Raw genomic sequence first — 15,461 nt, 5'->3', positions numbered from 1 at the left:
GACACAGAAGGAAGAAGGCCATGTAAAGAAAGAGGCAGAAACTGGAGTTAGGGTGCCACAAGCTAAGAACACCAGGAGCCACCAGAAGCTGAAAGAAGCAAGAAAGGATTCTCCACTAGAGGCTTTGGAAAGAGCATGGCCCTGCTGACACCCTGGTTTCAGACTTCTGGCTGCAAGAAGAATAAGAAAATAAATTTTGTTGTTTTAAGTCACCAAGTTTGTGGTAATTTGCTACAGCAGCCTCAGGAAATGAATAAAATCATGTATTTTTTTCTGAATTAGTAATACATTAATTAGCTCAAAAAAAGAAGACTAGGGACTTCCCTGGTGGTGCAGTGGTTAAGAATCCACATGCCAAAGCAGGGGACACGGGTTCGAGGCCTGGTCCAGGAAGATTCCACATGCTGCGGAGCAACTAAGCCCATGCACCACAACTACTGAGCCCGCACTCTAGAGCCTGTGAGCCACAACTACTGAGCCCACGTGCCACAACTACTGTAGCCCGCATGCCTACCTGTGCTCCGCAACAAAGAGAAGCCACCACAATGAGAAGCCCGGAAGCCCGCACACAGCAACAAAGAGTAGCCCCCGCTCGCCGCAACGAGAGAAAGCCTACGCACAGCAACAAAGACCCAACGCAGCCAAATAAATAAATAAATTTATTAAAAAAAAAAAAGACCAAAATTGTATACAGTGAAAAGTCTCCCTCCCACTCTTTCCCCATTTGCCTTAGTTCCCTTACCACTCAAACATGTAACCTCTGGGTTTTCTGTATATTCTTCCAGAGATTTGTAATGCAGATGCATGAAAAAAGAAATACATGCTTCTCTATACAGACACATTTTCTTTAAAAAAAAAAAAAATCAGAAAAACTGGTTTGCATATTTTTTGCTTCATGAGACCATGGTTTCTTTCCCCAGTTAGGCCACAATTTCTTAAGAACACAGACTATTTCCAATACAGGACTGTATTTCCAATACAGGACTGTATATGCAGAGACACTGGATAAATGGTTACTGAATCCTCCCCTTGAGAACCTGGTCCTCGCTGGCGGTCTCCTTTCCTTCCCTCTCACTGCCCCTTCTGTCCCTCTGGACCTGCACTCACCAAGGTCACCAGTGGTCTCCATAGCAACACAGTTCAGTTGGCTCTTGTAAGTCCTTATGTTGCTGGACCTCTGGGCAGCAACTGACACTGACTGCTCCTTGAAACATTTCCTTCCTGGGGCTTCCATAGGTTACACCTTCCTGCTTTTCCTCCCTTCTCCTAGGCTATGCCTTCTCTACCCTCTGGGCTCTGTGAGATCCTCTTCTCAGTCTCTTCCTTTTCCCCAAGATGATTATATCCACTCCTGTGGTTTCAGTTCCCTTTTTTACGCCAACAGCTCTCTGTTCTACAGCCAAACTATCTGTCTACCTATCTAGTTGTGCTGTTCTTAATCTCTTCATGCCTCAGCTTCCTCATGTATAAAATAAGGATAATAACGCCTACATCAAAGTTTGCTGTATTAAATTCGTTAATATATGCAAAGCACTTACAAGAGTGCCCACCGACAGTAAGCCCTACGTAAATATTAACTCTTATTTTTACACAAGTGCTCAGTATTCAGGGATGTAATGAGAATTTCTGCGCAGGAGGAGGAGAAAGATATTAAATAATTGTATGCAAATGTGATAAAAAGAAAGTACAAGGTAAAATAGAAAACAAAAAGAACATAGAATTCGGGTGGTCCTTATCCAATCCCCCTGAAGCCTAAGAATCCACCGCAATGAGTGGGAAGCGGAGATGATCCTCCACACGGCAGGGGGCGCTGCATCATCCTCCAGCCGGGGGGACAACAGGAGATGGGAGGACGCGCTACAAAGGTCACGTGCCCCTGAGTTTACCGCCCCGGCGTTCACGCCTCTTCGATCCACGTGACTCGCATTCTCGGGGGTGATTGGTCTACACGAGACACGTGGGCGGGGGTGGCACGAGGCAGGGCGGGGCATGGTGGGTGGAGGGGTCGGGCTGGGGGCGGAGCTGGAGGGGGTTGGTTCGGCGCGGGGGCCGTTGGCTCCAGACAAATAAACATGGAGTCCATCTTCCATGAAAAAGTGAGTGTCCGCGTTCGGTGGGGAGCTGTCTGCAGCGCGGTGGCGGGCGTGGGGCGCGGCATCGCTGCCTCCCGGGGAGCTGGGTGAGGCCCGAGATGCCCCCATCCCGATCTCGCCGGGCGGGAGGAGCTTCACCTGGAGGGGAGTTTCACCGATGCCCCCATTGCACCCTAAGGCCCGTGCCCGAAGGAGCCGGAGGAGACCCGGGCCGGGGATGTCTGGGAAGCCCGCAGGGAATAAGGGCAGGGCCGGCGGCACGAGAGAGGAGGTGGCTTCCGCGCTTTCTCACCACTTTCCGTGGGAGTCCTCCAGTTCCTCTCCCCCACTCTCCCTAGGTTCTAGCTAGTCACCTCTTGGACACGTCCCTCTACCCTTCCCAACTTCACCCCACTCTCCCAGTCCTACCCGTTGGAAGAATTAACTTTTCCTTCTCTGGGCTCCTCAACTCTAAATTGGAATTTCTCATACACTCAGATCCTTCTGCACTGGGTCCATGAGCATCCCGGGGGCAGGGACCTTGGCTCGTCCCACGGAGGGCGTGACCCTTAGGGAAGTGAAGTAGGAAACCCAGTGCGCCCCTGAACTGGGAAGTCGTCACAAGAGTTTTTGTTATGAGATGTTTGGGTTTCGTTTCTTTTGGTAGTGGCATCTTTCCGGATCAGGAGGCCAGCTTTCTTATTAGGTATTAAGAGTGGGCAGGAGTAATTTTGTTTTTGTCTGCCTAGCCTGTTTTGCTTTCTTCCATGACCATGCGCTTGAAGATAATGTTTGTGGCATGTGGAGAAACTCGTCTTTCCTCGCAGTTACCAAACCATTTGGGTGTGAGTGAAACCTTCCTCAGGACAACTTTGTCACCTATCTTGTTTCATAATAGTTTCGTATTTAGAAAGGGTTGCTGGTGAGGCTGTTATTTAGTGGGAGCGAAGGGGTTTTGTTTTGTTAAATACTTGTCCATTTAAAAATACACACACAGCAATCAGATAAAGCAATCAAAGACAAAGGAAGTGCAGTATAAATCTAACCAAATTATTACGGAATGCTTTTCTTTATAGAAAACATTTCAGAAAGTTTGGTACTAGAATAGACCAGTTTTTATGTGTGGGTGAGGAAGGACTCAGTGGTATGGTTATCACCAATCTTTTGACTTGACTGACATGTTATATGAATCCTGGACAAGAGAAATTTAGCTGCTTGGCTAAGGAGATTGGATGAAGAGAACCTCGAGTGGGCATATTTTTATGACTGATTTTCAAAAGCTTTGCTGTAGGACCAGATGGTTCAACACTGAAGATTTTAAATTTGTGCACATCACTTCCTGAGAATTATACAATATATATTTTTAACAATAATGAATGGTACCTAGTTTGGATAGAGTTCAGTGAAGGTAGCTGCTTAACCATGGGATCAAAAGAAGCTGGATGCTAGCCTAATGAAAATCTACTTACCTGAAAGCAGTCACTCTGAATTAGCAGCGTGAATGTAGACTTAAACCTACTTCAAGAACACATTTACCCTTATCAACTTACAGGTACTTAGCAAATGAAGACTTAAAGTTCTTCAGGCATATTTCAATAGTATGGAAAGCACCTGTAACCATAGGGCCCATTGTCCATCTCATACACTGTCCATTCTGGGAATGTTTGAGCTCAACATGACGTTTTCCGGAGCACTCCCTTCCCCTCTTCCACATACATTTTAACTCTAGGTCCTGGGTTTGGAGAGCCGGAGAACCAACTTTGGCCCTAGGGAAGCTGTGCATGTAGGGTTATCTGACTACAAAGGACTTTGCAACCACTTCCTCTTGGAATTTTGGTTTCTCCATTTTCAGAATTGTCTCTTGGAGTGCCCTTTGTTAAATTAAAATGTAAACTCAACAGTTGTTTATTGATATATCCCCAGTGCCTGGCACATAGCAGGTGCTCAATAAATATTTGAATGAATCAAGAGTGTTCCTTGAGCATCTAAGATGTATATGGTGCTATTTATCTAAAGTAAACAAGTTTTTCTGTAAATACTTTGTTTTTTAAAATAGGATTTTTTTGGGCTACATTGGGTCTTCATTGCGGTGCGGGCTTTCTCTAGTTGCAGTGAGTGGGGGCCACTCTTCGTTGCGGTGTGTTGGCTTCTCATTGCAGTGGCTTCTCTTGTTGCGGACCATGGGCTCTAGGCTCACAGGCTTCAGTAGTTGTGGCGTGCGGGCTTGGTAGTTGTGGCTCGAAGGCTCGGTAGTTGTGAATCGTAGGCTCTAGAGCGCAGGCTCAGTAGTTGTGGTGCATGGGCTTAGATGCTCTGTGGCATGTGGGATTGTCCCAGACCAGGGATCAAACCCATGTCCCCTGCGTTGGCAGGCAGATTCTTAACCACTGCGCCACCAGGGAAGTCCTTCTGTAAATATTTTAGACTTTGCAGGTCTTTTATGTTCTCACATAGTCGTGTGTGTGTGTGTGTGTGTGTGTGTATGTGTTTTCCCAACCATCTAAAAATGTAAAAACCATTCTTAGCTCCTGGGGCAGATTGAATTTGGCCCAAGGGCTAGAGTTTGCCAATCCCTAACTTAAACCCTAGTGCTATATGGCCACCAACTGCTGGAGTTTTTTGTTGTTTGGGTTTTTTTTTTTTTTAGTTCTGGTGCCTGATTTCTGTCGTTTTTGTTATCTCTTCTGTTGCTGACTGCTCTTGGTGAGGTTACTGTGCCATCTGAATTGGTACTTTCATGTGTCTACAGCTGTGAATGATAGCCAAACTTGTTGGGATTATATTTAAAATTAGTGAAAATACTGGAAAGATGCTGAGATTTGACTTTATGACATTCGTTATGTTTTTTTTTTTGTGATTGGTGGTTCTTAACCATCTTCAGGATATTTGAAGTTTAAGAATCACCAAGTTCCAAATAAGTGGCTTAAGGAAGTGGTAATAGTACAGACTTGAAACCTCTGCCCGGGTTTGAATCTCAGCTCTGCCGTTTACTACCCGTATGATCCTGGGCAAGTTACTTGTTATCTCTGTTCTCCAGTTTCCTCCGCTGTGTTTGAGGGTTTTGAAGTGTCTGTCTCAGTGTTATGAGTGCGTAGAACGCTGCTTGGCACGGAGTGCTGGACAAGTGCTGGCCACTGTTGTTATTCAGCTGCTCGTGCTTGCCGAACTTCATAATAAGGGTGGGACCTTATTCTTACTAAGATGAGATGAACAAGTGCTGCTAGGTTGATTGTGTGGCCCCAGTTAGGCCATTTCTGAGCACACCTTTGGGTTTATGCCAGTTTCAGTTGGAGGCAGTAGTGTCTCTGGGAATTTGAACTAGTTTCAGGGAGGTCGTGAAGACTCTGGGGACAGTGAGGGAACGATTTGGTTGAAGTTACCCTTGGTGGTTTTGTGAGATATCTTGGTAAAACTGAAGATGCATTTTGTTCATCCTTGGATCCCAACACAATAAAGTCTGGGCTTGAAATCATGAAATTTCAATACTACTGAACTTTGACTATAGCAAAGTGAACTTCTGTCCAACTTTGGTTAAAGTTTGATGAGAAAGAAGTGGTTGGGGGACTTCCCTGGTTGCACGGTGAAGAATCCACCTGCCAATACAAGGGACGCTGGTTCGAGCCCTGGTCCTGGAAGATCCCACATGCCACGGAGCAACTAAGCCCGTGGGCCACAACTACTGAGCCTGCGCTCTAGAAGTCCGCAAGCCACAACTGTGGAGCCCACACGCCACAACTACTGAAGCCTGTGCACCTAGAACCCATGCTCCGCAACAAAGACAAGCCACCACAATGAGAAGCCCGCGCACGGCAACGAAGAGTAGCCCCCGCTCGCTGCAACTAGAGAAAGCCCGCACACAGTAACGAAGACCCAGTGCAGCCAAAAATAAATAAATAAATTACTAAATTAAAAAAAAAAGAAAAGAAATGGTTGTGGGGACTTCCCTCGTGGGCCAGTGGTTAAGACTCCATGCTCCCAATGCAGGGGGCCGAGGTTTGATCCCTGGTCAGGGAACTAGATCCCGCAACTAAGAGCCTGCATGCCACAACCAAAAGATCCCACGTGTTGCAACTAAAGATTCCACATGCCTCAACTAAAAAGATTCTGCATGCCGCAACTAAAGAGCCCGCATGCCGCAGCAAAGATCCTGAGTGCCGCAACTAAGACCCGGCATAGCTGAATGAATGAATGAATGAATGAAGTGGTTGGGGATAGTTTAGGGGGTGGGATGGGCAGGCAGGGAAATGCATAATCTTAGATGGGACCATTTTACAATTTTTTTGGTCCATGTAGAATTTGACTCATCTTGTGACTTTAAAAAATAATTTTATTTAAATTTGACTGTACAATTTGTTCTTTCCTTCTCTTAAATCATCTTAGAAGTACAGAACTTGATATAATTTCCTAAAGCAATACAGTATTACTTCCATTAGGTTTAATTTCAAGTGCTTATTTTTTGTATTTTAAAGCTAATTTTTTATAGAGAGAATTTTAAAATCAAATATTTGGATTCACTGTTTCTATGTATGTTATTACATATGGTGACCATAGTCTGAGAGCCCCAAACTGAAGCATGTAGCCTGACAGCAAACAGAAAATTCCAAGATAATCCAGTGTCTGGTCACTGTATTAGGTAGCTCTTAATGTGAAGTAGCTGTATCTTAGTAGAGACTTTTTTATCGTTGTTTGAATTTTTTATTAAGGATAACACGTGTAGGCGCACACAGATCGTAAGAGTATAGCTCAATGAATTCTCATGAAGTGAACACAAGTGTGTAAATAAGACTTAGATCAAGTGACAGAACATTTACCTGCATCTTATAAGGCCCCTTACATCGTTCGTCTTCCAGGATACTAACTCTCCCTCCACCCCTGCAAGGGTAACCACTACCCTGATTCGTAACGTCATCGATTAATTGGTTTTGTCTGTTTTTGAAGTTTTGCAAATGCAGTCATACAGAGTGTACTCTTTTGAGTCTGTCTTCTTTTGTTTAACATTGATCGAGTCATCCTTATTGTTGCAGGTAGTTGTAGTTAACTCACTGTCATTGTTGCATAGTAGTCCTTTGGGAATGGAACACAATTTAGCCATTCTACTGTGATGAGCATTTGGGTAATTTCCAGCTTGGGGGCCAATACAAATAGTGCTTCTATGAACGTTCTTATACATGTCTTCTGATGAACACAGGTTTACATTTCTGTTGCTTATGTTATGTACCTAGTGGTGGGATTGCTAGATCATAGGGTAGGTAGATGTTAAGCTGTAGTAGATATTTCAAATAGTTTTCCGAAGTGGTTAAACTAATTTACACTTCCATCAGTAGTATATAATAGTTTTGATGTCTCTAATCGTCTCCAACATTTTAGCCATTCTGGAGTGTGTCGTAGTAACACACTGGTAGTTTTAATATAGGTTTCTCTGATGGTTAATGAAGTTGAGCCCCCCTCTGTGTTTTTTATCCATTTGGCTATCCCCTTGTGAGTTCTTGTTTGTCTTGCCCACTTTTCAATAGAATATAAGTAGACATCTGTGTATCCCTCCAATTCACATTATATTGTTCAGTGAGACTGGCTTTCTGGGAGGAGGAATACAGTAAAAGAAAAAAGAAGTGGAGACAAGTACTCTCTCACCATCGTAGTTATGACTTGAGGGATGGATAGTGTCTTCTTTACTTCAAGTTACTTACTCTATACAAAAATATGAAGATAAACTTGTCTCAGCCCCCTTTCTCACACTCAGACTGTCTCAGTGCAGCATTCCTATTCCATTATATACATATATCCTGTATCTTTTTCAGAAGCGGAATTTTGTTCCTAGAAAATTAACTCAGGAAAAAGATGTATCTTGCAAGGTGTTGGTCTTTGGGGTCTGACCTATTGTGTGACATAGCTCGAAACAAACTGCAGGATGTCAGACAGGTTGGGTTAATGAACAGACTTGACTGGGGAAATGGAGAACTTAGAGGGCCAGAGTTAGCAGGAGAAGAAGGTGTTCTCCCATCTGCCATCATACAACAGAGAGACCAACCCGGGGTTGGGTTCATTGGGAGGGACCTCACCCACCCATTAGTCTCCCTTCTTATAGGGAAACAGGAAAGCAATAGTGTTGAGGGGAGAGGGGTGATACACAGTCTGCTTAGTTGGAGGAAGCCTGGATTTAGGTTTGGGGTGCCAGTTGTGTGAGAAAGCCAGCTGCCCAGCCCGTGAAGGGCCTGTGGGAAGTTGTTTTCTCCCCACCCCCATAACAGGAAGCCAGTGATCCCAGTTCCCAATTGGAGAACTGAGCTTGGATGCAGCCCCCTTGCTGTTTGTCCAGAAGTGAACTCCAGGGGTGGTTTTTGGACAGTTTTGCTCATGCAGCAAAACTGTGTACATTATCTGCAGGTTCTTGAAGAGAACCTTGGCTCTGTAGCTGTAAGTCTTCATAAACATGGAACAGAGTTTTTCTTACTATTCTTCATCTGTTCACGGATTTGAAATTCCATGAACGAACATTTAGATGGATTAGAGATTATCTTGTTAAAAGAACAAATGTTCTAGGGAGTAAAATTCCCTTTCAGCATTAGTAATTTGCCATGGAATCTCCAAAAATGTATTTATTTTAGCCACTGAAAACAAAGGAGGCTAAACTTTTATTATAATAGAGTAGTTTTTAATAAAAATGGGATTTGGTGTATTTGACAGATGATGTTTGTTTAGTATAAATCATTCTTAAAGTTTTGATCATATAGCTAAATAATTGTAGTTTCATTAATGGTAGAATTATAAAATAAATGTTAACAAATGAAAATGCATGTACCTGTGTTAATCATGCTTGTCTAAAGCTAAAAATGTTCGGTTTGGCTGTGTTAATGATTAAATTTCTGTTTCGGGGAAGATACTGTACAAATCTGTTTTACAAATCCCATTTGAATTTTTTCTTTTGGAAATATTAGCAAGAAGGTTCACTTTGTGCTCAGCATTGCTTGAATAACCTGTTACAAGGAGAATACTTCAGCCCTGTGGAATTATCTTCAATTGCACACCAGCTAGATGAGGAAGAGAGGATGAGAATGGCAGAAGGAGGAGTTACTAGTGAAGACTATCGCACATTTTTGCAGGTACTGATTTTAAACTCACTAAATCACACTTCTTAAAGAAATGTGGGTGCTGTTTAGAAAAGGATGAACCACTCTTCCTATGGGGATCTGACTTGTTAATTATAAATCGGCTCTCGACTTTGTAGATGGGAATGCACAAGATGTTACTTTAAATATGCACACTAATGACTGTCCTTCTCTTCCCACTCTCAACCCCTGTCCCAACTACCTATCCAAATTAAACAGCAGCCTTCTGGAAATATGGATGACAGTGGCTTTTTCTCTATTCAGGTAAGTAGTCACAGGCATCTACTAAGTGTTATTTATGTCCCAGGCACTGTTTAAGCTCAAGGTATGCTTTTCACAGTCTTTCATAGTCACTGTAATGATGTGACCTTCAGAAGTTCCTCCAGTAGATTGTGTCTAAGATTCTATACCAGAGTACTAGATTTTTATGCAGATAAACTTGACAATTAGGATGACAGGATCTTCATCTTAGAGGAGGGCTTCTTCAAAGGAGGTTGTTAATTTGCATCCGGATGCTAATAACCGTAATTCCAGTAAGTCGCAGTATTCCAAACTTACCATCTTCTGTGTAAATTTGAGAAAATACAACACTTTCCTACCTTCCATTTAAATCAGCCCACTAGGATTGGATTCCTTCATTATGGTCCGTGGCTTTTTCCTTTTTTAAATCTTATCACTCCCCTTGAATTCTGTGGGTGAATATATATGTACTTGTGAGATTGATTCTTTCATCTGTGGATCTTTCATTCCATCTCTAACACCTGTGAGGCATATCCAGAGTTCTTTAGAACTTCTCTTGGGGGAACTTTTTCTGCAGATATCTCTGCTTGTGTTCCGCTGTACTGTCCTCCTGGACTCCTCAGTCACCAGCGTTTCCAGCCAGTGCTTTATTGTGGACCGTTACAGGTGACAGCTACTGCACGGCTTGGAGCTGAGGCCTGAGCAGGCCCAGTGCTTGCCATTTCCTGTTTGTGCAACGCTGCTCTTTTTTTTTTTTTGGTTGTACCACGTGGCCGTGACATGCGGGATCTTATTATACTTCCCCAACCAGGGATGGAACCTGCATCCCCTGCAGTGGAAGTGTGGATTCTTAACCACTGGACCACCAGGGAAGTCCCTGCAGCGCTGCTCTTGGTGCCAGTTCACATTTGCCCACCTCATAGCATAAACTTTTTGTCTGTATTCGTGCCTGGTTCACTTACTGCTTTGTTGGCTACCTTGGAGGGTAGGTAGTGAATTTTCAGAAATTTCCCTTTTTTTTCTCAGTTTGAAATAATGAGGTTTATCTTTTGTTTTTTTCCTACAAATCACAGACCCATGATAATAGGAGTTTAAAATTTATGAAAGCTTCAGTTTAAATCCCCAGAAATAACTCATTTTAATAGACATAAAATTATCATTATTACATATCAGGTAGTGAGTTGACTATCAGTTTTCTAAAGCAGGACCCATAGCAGCCAATTATCACATGTTTGCAGTGGACTAGTTTTAAGAGTAGCACTTACTGGATAGAAAATACATCTGGAGTTTTGAAGCAGTTTTATCTAGGAATTGTGTGGTTCTCTGGAACATTCCAGAAACTTAGTGTAAAAAGTACTCTTTTAATGTTACGTTTGTAGATTATTTATGGACTTAGTGATATATCTAGACACACATACACACACTTTAAAAACCATAACCTTCTGGGGAAATTTATATATGAACTACAATTGTGTATACAACTAACATGGCTACACTACTTAAATTTGGAATTTTTAAAAGTTGTTATTTTTTTATAACAGGTTATAAGCAATGCCTTGAAAGTTTGGGGTTTAGAACTAATCCTGTTTAACAGTCCAGAGTATCAGAGGCTCAGGATCGATCCCATGTAAGATTTTATTTTGCTTTTCCTACATTTGATTTTTAAATTTATACTTTCTTAAAGGAGAAAAATACATCTTGCATGCTTTTGTTTTGATATTCCCCGTTTCGATCCCTCAGGTTTTCCTAGTTCACCTTTTGCAGCTGTCTGTGAACATCTGCCCACTGAGCCTTCCTGACACCTCAGTGCCTGGCAGTGCAGAGCTGATCCTTGAATGGGGTGTGGTGCCATCGTTTTTGCACGGCATCACTTATCTGCACAGAGATTCATACTGTTTTGTAATTTTTTAAAAATCAGTGATACTTAAAACTGAATATAATCCTAAATCATCATAGGTTTTGTGTAATACTTTCCAATAGACAAGCTAAATGAATATGAACTCTAGTATTTCAACTTAATATTATGTATGTTTTTTTTCCTGTTTCTAGAAATGAAAGATCATTTATATGCAATTATAAAGAGCACTGGTTTACAGTTAGAAAATTAGGAAAACAGGTAATGCTTCCCCTCTTCCCCTGTCTTTTTCCTCATTCTGTAGCTCATTTGCAACTGAAGTGTAAGGGATTTGTGCCTTCGTCTTTAAGGCGCCTGTCCCTTTCACTTCAGTTGCAAATGAAACTCACCAGTAATGTGTGTATGTGGCCTGGTTTCAATAGAGAGAGAGAGGACATAAGTAAAATTCTCTATTTAATAAGACAATACAGCCGTGGTTACTTTTAATATGTTTATGAGTTTTTATGTTGTAAAGATGCTCTGTCAGTTAACTACTATTTTCATGGGCTTGTATTAAGCATAGCAAGGTCACAAAGCCTGAAATAGTGTCTAGCATGAATAAAAATTTCCAGTCGTGTTTGCTTTTGCTTAACAAGGTTATTCGCATTCCAAAATGCCATGTAATATATGTATCTGCATAAATCATTTCTATTTTTTCTAAAAAAAGGACATGGAATGTGTCTTGAGCAAGGCTTTTTCTAAGATCAAGAAAAGTACCTAAAGGGTTATTTTTTTAAAATAATTGCCAGTGATCTTTGTATACACGATACCATTTTTGAAACAGAGTTAAAGTCCTATTTCTTAGAATTTTGACACTTTGAAAGAGGATTATTATTATTTTTTGGCATTATTTATTTATTTATGGCTGCATTGGGTCTTCGTTGCTGTGCGTGGGCTTTCTCTGGTTGCGGCGAGTGGGGGCTACTTTTCATTGCGGTGCGCGGGCTTCTCATTGCAGTGGCTTCTCTTTGTTGCAGAGCTTGGGTTCTAGACACGCAGGCTCCATAGTTGTGGCACGTGGGCTCAGTAGTTGTGGCTTGTGGGCTCTAGAGCGTGGGCTCAGTAGTTGTGGCGCATGGGCTTTGTTGCTGCGCGGCATGTGGGATCTTCCCGGGCCAGGGCTCGAACCCGTGTCCCCTGCATTGGCAGGGGGATTCTTAACCACTGTGCCACCAGGGAAGTCCGGAAAGAGGATTATTGAAAACAGGCTAATGTAGTAAAAAGGAATGAATTATTGATACATGTAACAACATGGATGAATCTCAAAATAATTATGCTGAGTGAAAGAAGAACCTAGACACAAAATACTACATACCGTATTGTTCCATTTATATAAAAGTGTAGAAAATGCAAACTAATCTATAGTGACAGAAAGCAGATTGACTATTGGTTGCCTGGGGATGAGGAGGGCAAGGAGCAGTGAAAGAGGAGGATTACAAGGGGCGTGGGAAAGTTGGCAGTGACGAATATGTTCACTCTTGGTTGTGGTGATGGCTTCATGGGTATATACATATGTTAAAACTTTTCAAATTGTATACTTTAAATATGGCCAGTTCACTGCATGTCAGTCATACCTTAATAAAGCTGTTTTAAAAAATAAACTAATACAAAACAAAAAAGGAAATGAAATCAAGAAAGTTGGATTAAATCAATACAAGATAATTCAAAAACAAAAGCCCTGCTATTATCTTTTAAGTCTGCTGCCTAGAAGCAGCTTCATCATAACTGATTATTTCTTAAGGTCCCTCCTGGGGGAGGGCAAAGAGCAAGTAAGGAGGTGTGGTGTGATGCAGGAAAGACTGACCCAGGTGGGAATCAACTCTGGCAAAAACCAGGGCAGGACAACTGCCAAGGTTATTTAACCTCTAGGTTTTATTTAGATCTTTAAAAATATGATCAAGTATTCTTCACTTTCAAGATCTGAAGACTTAAATTCTAGAAATTCCTTTGTATTGATTTGCATGTAAACTTACGTTATTATTTTGAGAAAAAAAATTTTTTTTTGTATTTCTTTATTTACTTTGGCTGCGCCGGGTCTTCTTTGTGGCACGCGGGATCTTTGTTGCAGCATGCGGGATCTTTAGTTGCGGCATGTGGGCTTCTTAGTTGCAGCATGTGGACTTACTAGTTGCGGCATGCATGTGGGATCTAGTTCCCCAACCAGGGATCGAACCCGGGCCCCCTGCATTGGGAGCGCAGAGTCTTACACACTGGACCACCAGGGAAGTCCCCTATTTTGAGAAATTTTTAGAATTTTAGTTCTTCAAAATTGAATTTACACATTTCAAATTATCTTTGACAAATACAGGAAATGTCAAAGTATGGCTTATCATCTTTGGTTCTAATTTGTATTTTTGTTTAAAATTGTATTTTTCCCTATAGACCCTTGTCTGAGGTCCCTGTATAAAGAAAAAGATGACTGAGAAAAATATTATCTCTGTGAAAATCCAGGAAAAGTAGTTGGTCATGTTGCTGACAGTAACTTCTGAAACTTTTGTATCTTGTGGGTTAAACTAGGAGGCCCATGAAGTAGTGACCAAATGATGTTACTTACATGCAGTAATGGCTTACTTTTTAAAATGAGTTGGCAATTATAAATTCTCTTCCTGGAATGTCTGGCTTTCTCTCAGTTGAACTATTTTGACCAAGATTATCAGCAGTGGGAAAACTGGGTAGTTTTCCTTTTTCTTCCACCCTCAATATAATATGATTAGATGAGGATTTTGTTGGGCTGTTCCTTTGAAAAAAGACTTAATTGTCGCTATCAATAAAGATATTTTAAAATACTGGCTATCAGTTTCTTTTCTTTTTTGGAGGAGGGATTTAAAGCTTATGGCTTAAAGCAAACTTTTAAAACATTTAATAGTGATAAATTTGCAACATTCTATTTCAGTTTTTTAGAATCACATTTAATTACTTTAAAAAAATCTTGATTTGACATGTTTTCAGTCTTTAGACAGTCTTACTAAGTTTAGATGGGTTATATCTATTCTTAACATGTGAAACTTCCTTATTTCTTACATGTGCACTAACTTAAACATTGACAACTTTTTTTCCAGTGGTTCAACTTGAATTCTCTCTTGACGGGTCCAGAATTAATATCAGACACATACCTTGCACTTTTCTTGGCTCAGTTACAACAGGAAGGTAAGTAAAGACTGAACATTTTATGTTACCTTTTGAAGTAGCCAAATAAAACTATTTCCTTAGAAGTGAGTGTAACAAGGGGCTTCCCTGGTGGTGCAGTGGTTAAGAATCTGCCTGCCAATGCAGGGGACACGGGTTCGAGACCTGGTGCGGGAAGATCCCACATGCCGTGGAGCAGCTAAGCCTGTGCGCCACAACTACTGAGCCTGCGCTCTAGAGCCTGCGAGCCACAACTACTGAAGCCCGTGTGCCTAGAGCCCGTGCTCCACAACAAGAGAAGCCACCGCAGTGAGAAGTCTGCGCACCGCAATGAAGAGCAGCCCCCGCTCACCGCAACTAGAGAAAGCCCACACACAGCAACGAAGACCCAACACAGCCAAAAATAAATAAATTAATTAATCTTTTTAAAAAGTTAAAAAAAGGAGTGAATGTAACAATATTGTTTTCGTGGCAGTGGCAGGGATATAATTTTTATGTTTTACGTGGTGAGCTTTAGGCTGTGATTTGGATGATAACCGCTCATTTAGCATTCTTGCTGACACTTGGCCCTCCCCTGGGGATGCTGATTCCTTTGCAGCCCTTCTACAGTAATGGTTCTTTTGTCTTCTGTACCCCACATACCACAGAGCCAAGGGGAGGTGTAGGTATTCTTCTTGCTCCTCTTTGCCCCTTCTTGGCCACTCTTCTTCCCTAAAAACTCCAGGTGCTTTGAAATACATGTCACGAGATTAAACTCTACCCCATGCTCCTTTGTAGTCTTTGCACTCTGATCTTCCTCCTTTTCCACTGAAGATTTTAGGATCCGACTCACTGTCATCTCTCTACTTCAACTCCTTTCATCTTTCTTGGTGATTTCTACATCAAAAGTCAATCCAATTCAACCTTTTCTTACTTTCAAAGATCATTTTCTTCACTCTTGCCTTGCCATTACCAACTACCACCTTCAAATCCCAGTTATAAGCATCCTGCTCTTTGACTACTGCCCCCTATGTTTATACCATA

The 15,461-nt window shown here is 41.8% G+C and overlaps 1 protein-coding gene across 6 annotated transcripts in view; it reads left to right on the top strand.

The window, feature by feature from the left end:
* The first annotated feature begins 2,018 nt into the window (after nt 1-2,018).
* The window catches only part of ATXN3 (ataxin 3), a 33,496-nt gene continuing 20,053 nt past the window's right edge, over nt 2,019-15,461 (top strand). Inside the window, exons 1-6 of one of the 6 annotated variants that reach the window (XM_032623938.1) lie at nt 2,019-2,096; nt 9,008-9,172; nt 9,401-9,442; nt 10,960-11,045; nt 11,468-11,534; nt 14,372-14,459. In XM_032623938.1, coding sequence (XP_032479829.1) covers nt 2,073-2,096; nt 9,008-9,172; nt 9,401-9,442; nt 10,960-11,045; nt 11,468-11,534; nt 14,372-14,459 — 472 coding nt within the window. In that variant the 5' untranslated portion in view covers nt 2,019-2,072. Of the gene's footprint in view, nt 2,097-9,007; nt 9,173-9,397; nt 9,443-10,959; nt 11,046-11,467; nt 11,535-14,371; nt 14,460-15,461 lie in introns of all 6 variants that reach the window. The other 5 variants (XM_032623937.1, XR_004348630.1, XM_032623940.1 and 2 more) reach the window with 5 other exon arrangements.

Source organism: Phocoena sinus, chromosome 2, assembly GCF_008692025.1.
Source record: "Phocoena sinus isolate mPhoSin1 chromosome 2, mPhoSin1.pri, whole genome shotgun sequence".
NCBI lineage: Eukaryota > Metazoa > Chordata > Mammalia > Artiodactyla > Phocoenidae > Phocoena > Phocoena sinus.
The sequence above is the reverse complement of the archived record's forward strand: the minus strand, read 5'-3'. Positions and strand labels throughout refer to the sequence as shown.